The sequence below is a fragment of the Sceloporus undulatus genome, chromosome 4, assembly GCF_019175285.1.
Source record: "Sceloporus undulatus isolate JIND9_A2432 ecotype Alabama chromosome 4, SceUnd_v1.1, whole genome shotgun sequence".
Taxonomy (NCBI): domain Eukaryota; kingdom Metazoa; phylum Chordata; class Lepidosauria; order Squamata; family Phrynosomatidae; genus Sceloporus; species Sceloporus undulatus.
In genome coordinates this window covers 148,848,073-148,856,886 of record NC_056525.1, presented here as the reverse complement: position 1 = coordinate 148,856,886, position 8,814 = coordinate 148,848,073, and the positions used below count along the sequence as shown (strand labels likewise).

The 8,814-nt window shown below is 38.6% G+C and overlaps 1 protein-coding gene across 2 annotated transcripts in view; it reads right to left on the bottom strand.

The window, feature by feature from the left end:
- Positions 1-218: 218 nt before the first annotated feature.
- The window catches only part of NEK7 (NIMA related kinase 7), a 74,594-nt gene continuing 65,998 nt past the window's right edge, over positions 219-8,814 (bottom strand). For both annotated transcript variants that reach the window (XM_042464118.1, XM_042464119.1), the window contains exon 10: positions 219-2,155. In XM_042464118.1, the coding sequence (XP_042320052.1) occupies positions 2,045-2,155 (111 nt within the window). In that variant the 3' untranslated portion in view covers positions 219-2,044. The remainder of the gene's footprint in view (positions 2,156-8,814) is intronic.

Genomic DNA, 8,814 nt, shown 5'->3' with positions numbered 1-8,814 from the left:
CCCAATGAATATTCTTTCAGGCTCTGGAAAAATGGGAATAATCCTGGGACAATTAACTGTGATTTAGGCTGTGTCCGCACTGCAGAAATAATCCAGGTTGATACCACTTTAACTGCCATGGCTCAATACTATGGAATTCTGGGAACTGTAATTTGTTGTGGCTCCAGAGTTCTCTGACAGAGAAGGCTAAATGTCTCACAAAACTATAGTTCCCAGAATGTCATAGCACTGAGCTATGGCAATTAAAATGGCATCCACCATTGTAACCCGCTTTGATCTCTGGAAAGGCGGGCTAGAAATAAAGCTTTTATTATTATTTTAACCTGGATTATTTATGCAGTGCGGACACAGACTTAGTTCAGGATATTCTTTAAAATGCATAGAAATGAAGCTTGCTCAAGACAGTATTTTCAGTAAACAAAGCAGAAAACATCTAATGAATTATTAGGAAGCAGTATCTCAGTTTTAATGGGCTTATTAATTTCTCTCTGTCACAATGGCTGTCTACTACAATAACATTTAGCTCTGTGGCCACAACCTATTTCTTTTACCACATTTCATGGATGTAAAAAAAACTACGTGTTAGGCATACCAGACACTACAGGGCACAGAGAAACTGTCCCATTAATGAATTTTCAAGCCCCTGCCAAATGGCAGTCATTGTATAAAATCTAATGGCTTCACACAATATGCAGTTTCCATGTCTAAACTGAAGTAACCTCCTCTTGCCCAAGCCTCAAGTTTTGGGTGTGAACTAGATTTTAAAAGTCAATCAACATATAGCACAGAAAAGCATCTAAATAAGTTATATGTATATAACAAAAGCAACACAAAAAGCACAGCTCTTTGAAGAAATTCTCTTAAATCTACATCTCGCAAAGGCAAAGTAACGAAGAGTCATGCGCCTCTATCCAATGAACCTATTGATTTAGTACACCTTAAGCCCGTTCCTCAACACCCTTGATTTCATGTGCTTAGTACAGTGTGCCCGTGCCATATGTGTGCGCACTACACGCAACTTTCAGCTTATGCTGAAGCCGCGCTGCATACAATGAATGGTGTATGCGCCTGTGGCGCGTGGGCACTGCTGTGCTACAGCCCCATTATATTCAATTGGGATCGAGCATACGCATTATTCGCCTTAGGTGGGGGAGTCCAGAACGGATCCCCCACGTAAGGCAAGGGTCCACTGTATTGGAAAGCTGAGATAAAGGGGTCTGAAAATGCTGGTTAAACTAAACCTTGATAGCTACCAATTTGGGAAATGATCCGGAGTCTATGCTGTGCAAATGTACATTTCTTTCCTACTCACCCAACAGGTTGGTGGAGCAAGGCACTACAATAACACAAATTCATAAAATAAAATGGTACAGTTTGGGGTTAAGTTACTGTACAATTAAAAAAACAATTCACTATTTTTTTCTTCAGTGTTGGACAGTTTCTAAAAAACAAAACCTCAGTTTTATTCACATTCAGCATCTGTGTTGAAGTTGAACAGCCAATAAACTGTACAACATCTAACTCCTTTAACAAAAAGTCTATCAATTAAATGCCTCAGGAGGGAATGAGGCAAAAAACGCCAGTAATGAACAATAAATTGTGCTGATTCAGCATTTCTATAAATTATTAAACAACAGAGGCGGGGGAATCAATATTTTTGCTTGTAAAGGTCCAACATTGCTATTTACATAGAAATTTGCATCTCTTATATGTAAGTACTAAATACTGGAAACATATTTTTAAAATGTCAGCTCATCTTATAATATATGTGAAACTGCCATTTCCTTAATTAGCAAGGATCACCAGTTTCACTGTTCTGTCACCATTTTTAAAACTGTTTCATATTTTACAATATACTTTTATTTTTTTTAAAAAGGTAAGTAGTTTTAAATCATAAACTCTGTGACAAAACTGTTTAAACATGTTCATTGCACATAACTAAATTTAAGGCAATAGGCAAATAGAAGAAAACATGGAAGAGCATTTGCACAACAATACTTGAAAGTTTCTAGGTTGTTCTTCTCTTCATAGGCTGCCAAGTCTTTTAGCTGGTGGCGGTATGTGCATGCATACGTTTTGCTAAATCATAAACATAGGTTATATCTGGCCGCTTCTCTGGATCTGGGTTGATGCACATATTTACTAATTGTCGCAGCTAGAAGAAAAAAAAAGAAAATGTTAAGAACCAAAAGGAGAAATAATAAATCCCCTAGTGATAAAAAAATATTCAAAGCCTCTCTCCTGCTCCTTCTTTAATACACTTGTCCCTCCATATTTGCTAGGGTTAGGGGCACAAGACCCCCGTGAATATGGAAAAACCGCAAATAACAAAAACACCATGTTTTTACCTAAGAAGACACCTCTCTCTAGTAGAGTAGTGTTCGCTCTAGGAATCTCTAGGTCTTTCAGTGCAACTTTTAGTTAAAGTTGACCATAGAGTTGCATTGGAGAACCTAGATATTCCTAGAGAAAAGATATTAATCAAATCCGTGAATAATCAGATCTGCAAATATCAAAGCAAATATGCAAATATGGAGGGATGAGTCATGCATTTTATTTCTTATACTTTGAACCACAATACTATTAACCTGTTCCTTCAAAATTTATTTCATTGGATTCCATTTTTTGTTTACAAAAATATCCTAAGAGAAATGGGCATAAGACTCATACAGCTGCCACACGTTAAAATTAAGTTACATATGGTTATGTTTATTGTTTTCATTGGGCTTAAGGACACTTGATAGTCTTTTTAAAAACTTTTTAACTCCCATGAATTAATTTATTTCATATATAATAATATTCCTATATGGTCAAATTCTGTGAAGGCCCCAATAAAGGTTAAATCCCCTCTATTGTAAACCGCTCGGATTTCTAGTGATTGGGCAGTATATAAATAAAACCTATTATTATTATTATTATTATTATTATTATTATTATTAAATGTACAGGCAACAAAGACATTCTGAACGAACAGTTTTGGATGCAACTAGCTACAAATACAAGTTATTTTTAGAGAGGGGTAGTCAAGAATAGCCAAATAAAGTAGCCTCTAATTACCTTGAAGGTGGTGTTTAGACAGTGCACGAGGCGAAAGTGGATGGAAAGTGAAATAAAGCCATGCTCCAGGGCTAAAACTGTGGCAAGGAGAAGCTGGGATACTCTGACTTAAGGTACATCAGCATATAAACAGTCCAGCACCAGTATGGGACTGTGGCAAAGCAAAAACATGATTGCCAATGATGTAATGGATGCAATTACAACATACACAAACCAACAGTCTAACGGGGGGGGGGGGGGGGGATGAAGGGGTCATGCAAGGGAGGTATACATGATTGCACCCTGAGAATGTGTCACCAGATACACTGATGCACTGTATAGGCAGTGCATCACACATGCAACTGTGTGGCCGATTATACAGGCAGGGGTCCAATGGAATGGCATCTGAGTGGGAAGGGAGGTAACTGGAGGTTGCAAGCAGTGTTTGTGTGATGATGCACTTGCATGGAGGGGAAGCAACAAAAACAACAACCATGCAGAATGGCTTGATGCCATATGGTGCGGACAGCCTGTGGGTGTTTGGCCCACCTTGGAAATGGGCCATGTGGACAGCAAGTTTCAGAAAACACAGGATCAAGCCACTTTTTCCTACCTTTCTGCTCCGGCCCTGAGACTACATCCACACTACAAACAATAATCCAGTTTGATGCCCCTTTAACTGCCATGGCTCAGTGCTACAAAATTCTGAGCATTGTAGTTTGTTTTGGCTCCAGAGCTTGCTGACAAAGAAGGCTAAACGTCTCACAAAACTACAATCCCCAAAATTCCATAGCACTGAATCATGATAGTTAAGGTAGCATCAAACTGGATTATTTCTGCAGTGTGGATGCAGCCTTAGCCCCTTATTTCTGTTGAGAATCACACTGGATTTACACCTTAATATGTAATATAAACCAAACAATGGGACTAAAACCAGCTAGATACAAACAACAAAGTCAACCACACACACTAAAATGATTTCTGTCAAACAGACCAGGAAACCCTTAGAAGGCAGAGCTCTTCAAGAGGACTGCAAAAAGGGAATCATGACCTACCTCCGCTGATAATGAGTTTTGCAAGTGTGATGCCACTGCTAATAAAGCTTTTGTTTCTGATTACCTGTCTGTTCTCAAAAGCATGCAAACAAGAAAGGCCTTTGCCAAATACTTTCAAATGCAACAGGTTGATATAGGTGAAGGGGTCTTTCACCTAATCTAACACAAGGAAGTCAATAATATTTCAAGTAAGCCAATGTATCTATACATGGGGTTTTCCTAGAACAAAACTTGAACCACAAAAAGAATGTGGATATATCTGGCTGCTTCACTAAAGAAAGCATGTGCATAATAAACATAGTAAAACTCTTTTAGGAAACAGAGACATGTACATTATTTCTATTTATGTAAAGATTTCTTTATCAGCGACATTTTCTATAAATATGATACCCACAGTGACTCTACAAAAGAGATGCACACAACAATGAAGATTAGGCTTTAATCAAGCCTTTGCACTTTGCTAAACAAGCTGCATAGAGGTAAGAAAGATGAGAAAGGAGAAAGTGTTTTCTCGTCTTTTTAATATTTAACTAGTAGCATTTGTCAAAGGTTTTTTTTTTAAAAAAAACCATCCTGTCTTTGCAACTGCAGTAAAAAGCGTAAAACCCAGAACAGTACTCTGTACTTTTGAGAGATGTGTAGAGAGGCAACAGCCACTTGCTGACTGGCCTGATACAAAATTATAGTTCCCTCACCTATTGCCAGGAACATCTATTCTAGCAAAGTTGGGAAGCTATCCTATTAACATGTAGCTAGTAACGTTGGTCGCATCTGGCTGACCCAGGGGATTTTAATGTGAATTAGGCTGAGCTGAGATGCCAAGAAAGCAGCAGAATTCTAGGCGGGATAGCAATATATTCCAGTCAGGTTCAGCATGACCATCATGCTCTACAAGAAGGCAGACCGGGACAGGACCTAAGCTGGGGATGGGGAGGGCTCTTGTTGCATCCCTGAGCAGCACGCTCCTTCAGCTCTGCTTATTCTCCTTAACCTCCTCTGTGAACTCAGCAGAACGACAGTATTTTGCCTGGAGCTTAGCCTGGTTGTGAGAGCAGCGGGACATCTTTCTTTCTTTCTTTCTTCCTCTTCTTTTTCTTCACTTTAGCAGGTTTATCAGTCTCCCAGTAAGGATAAGTGTCCCTTAAGTCATAAAAAACAGAGGGATCCCCCCCAAAAAAAAAAGAAAGAAAGAAAGAAAGAAAGGGAGAACCTGGCACAAGCAAGTCAAGGGCTTGGAAAGTCCTGTGGAGGCAAGGAACTCTGATTTAAAGCAGAAATGGTATTCCTTCCAGAGCCGAAGTTATTCACTCAACCTCATGCATTACTCATTAAAAAGCTGCCACTAAGGGTCTGATGGCCTGCTCTTATAGGGATATGAATATATGAACCTGCCTTTCACTGAACCAGATCACCAGTTATCTGAGTCCGGTACTGTCTTTTCAGAGGAGAGGTATGTGACCCTTCAAGGTGTAAGACTTAGTCTTTGTCAGCCATGTTAGTCAAGATCATTCTGCACAAGAAATAAACCAACAGCACAAACTGAAAAGCTGATATGTGGTCTCTGCCTAGAATGAAGGTCATTTTTAGATATCTTTAATGAAGAATGTGGCATTTCTTCCTGTGTCAGTGGGCATTTCCAGGTGGAGGTTTCCCCATTCTAACAATTAGAAGGCACAGTGCAGTTGTTCTGTCTTTCTCCTTAACTGATTTAGCAAGCTAATGAAAAAATAGGCGGTGGAAGCAGGAGTGGAAAAACAAGGAAAAATTGCAATTGGAGGACAATGATATCTGATAAAAGTCAATGAATGTGGATGTGATGGCAAAATTAACCTCTGAAGGACTTGCTATTGCAGAGAAACAACACTTCTACCATAGTTCCAGAAAAGACAGGCTGAGGGATGTAACAATAGTTTTCTCCAGGATATGCATTGGGACCAGTCCTTTACAACCTGTTCACCCATTTCCTTGAATTGGGATGGTCAATGCAGAGGCCTACGTTTGCTGGATATTATCAAAATTTCAGATCAGTTAAAACAAAATATTATACTGAAAAACACCAAAAGAATCTCTGCAAAGTGGTAAAGTGAGCTCAAAGATGGCAAGTGTGTGTCAATATAAACAGGATGTAAAGTCATGTGGACGGAGGTGTCATAATTTTATATAAATGCTATGGGCCTGAATGGACTGACCAGGAAAGAGATCTTGGGATTGTGGTTGATAGCCCGCTGAAAACACTAAGCCAGCATATGGTTGTTGTGAAAGATGCAGATTGGGAAGATCAGATTGGTTGGTACTGGAGGAAGATTTTGTTTTTCTGCAGTGGAGAGACAACATCTCCAATGATGTTTGGTCTGATTCACCAGGATTCTCTAGATCCTTATTGTCCCCGTGTGCTAAAGAAAATCTGCCTCCTCCCTCAATCCGTGGACAGAACAAGTTGCCTGAGCCTGGGGTCCATAAGGATGTTCAGTCACACAGATTCTTCTTCTTCAAGAAGACCAGCAAGGATAATCACAACTGAGCATTTTGAGATCCACAGAGGTGACTTTAGGCAAGAGTGATGTGGCGTCAGTAACTAACAACATTTGTTCCAAACAGAAATGATAGTGAGTGAAGTTTTCAAATATTACAAAGAATAGATTCATTTCATTTCATGACCCATCCTAGGGCCATATAAATGTAATGTAGGCCAGGTCTTAACTAGTATCACCAACACGGGAAGATTATGGCATCTGTTCATCTTTTGATTCCTTACCATTTAAAGCAGTGGTCATCAAGCTGTGCCCTTTAAGAGATGTTTTACTTCAGCTCCCAGAAGCCTCAGCCATGTTGATCAATAGTCTGGAATTGTGGGAGCTGAAGCCCAAAATCCCTTAGAGAGTACAGTTTGGGGACCAATGATTTAAAGGATGCTAAATGTCAGAAGGTTTCCACTGAAAGTAATGCAGGCTAAATTCCAATTGTTGCTGCTATCATCATCATCATCAACAACAAGATGTTAATTTCATTTTCATTTATATCCCATCTTGTACTGGGATTCAAGGTGGCTTACAAATTATTGAAATCACAGATTATTAAAAACATACAAAACCAATTGATTTATAATTAAAACCATTTAAAATTCAGTAAAAGATAGAATATAAAAATTAACAAAACAGCACATCTTTAAAAGCCCTTTGCAGTCAATTCCTAAAAGTCTGATAGAATAGGAAAGTTTTTCACCTTCTAGAGGAAAGAGAACAGGGAGGGAGCCATCCTAGCCTCTCTAAGGAGGTATTTCCAAAGTCTGGGAGCAGCCACCAAGAAGGCCCTGTCTTTTTCCCACCAAATAACCTTGGGTAGGTAGTGGAACAAAGAGAAGAATCTCTTTTGAAGATCTTAAGACTTCAAGCAGGCTCCTATAGGGAGATATGGTCTAGTCCCATATAGAATAGATAAGCTGAATTATCCAACTTTATGTAAGTATTGATTTGCCAAGTTTCTATTAATTAAACTGGTCTACTGTAGATAGGACAAGCAAATGGATTTAGTATACAGTATTCACTAAAGGAAATAAAAAGTCTTCTTCAAGATGAATAATCTGTGGTGGCTCACATAAGTACCAGTCACTGCAAATGTACTGACCTTAATGAATGACCATGCATGAAAGAACTAGCACTGTATATCAACAAGCAACTCATTTTCTGTATTACAACTGTCAGACACACTGCTTGGGGAATTCTGGGAGCTATAAAGCAAAAGAAGTGGGTTTTCCAAGATTTGGACTAGACGCACCTATCTTAGTCCACAATTTTGAAGCCACATGGTCAGCCCAATGGATAACACCACAGAAGCATACTTAACAAAAACGGAGAAGTCTTGGGTACAAAAGCCTCCTTATTATCATTCTTCCACATCATCAGATATATAAAAAAGAAAGCATCCCAGAGAGAACTCTGGCAGAGTCCTCTGCTAGTCAAATTCTCATCAATGAGTTGACCTTGAGGACTAGTACATATTTCTGCACCAGTTTTCGAATTATCCATATAGAAAGCGAGAGCGAGACAGAGACAGACAGAGAGAGCCACTATTTGATAATGTTATGGCATTTACTAGAATTACAGAGACAACTATATACAGAATATGTGCACAGAACATACAGATTTAAAATGCATTTGTTCATCTATATACTCCCATCAAATTAATTTTTAAAAAGAACCAAAACAAAAACATTAAAAACATAGATTGCAGTCTGAAACCTCTATTATTGGCTAAATTCAGTACAGTCGCCCCTTGTTATACACGGATTTTTTTATACACGGATTCAAGCATCCACGGTTTGAAAATGTTCAAAAAAAGTATAAATTTCAAATATAAAACCTATATTTTCCATTTTTTATAAGGGACACCATTTTGCTATGTCATTATATTTAATGGGACTTGAGCATTCACGGATTTTGTTATCCATGGGGGATCTTGGAAGCAAATCCCAGTGTATAACAAGAGTCAACTTTATACTGAAATGAGATCTAACTTCAGTTCCACTGCAGAAATGTTATGGAAAGTTTAGGAATATTCCAAACTTCAGAAGATTTATTTATTTAAAAGTACCTGTCAGTGCAGTCAGCTGCAGTTAAGAAACCAACAAAATCTGGAAGGAAGGATTTCAAGGAAGAGATGATGCATCAACATAAACAGTGTTTGTGGGAACAGCATTTGAAGGATATGTGTGTAGTACACATTT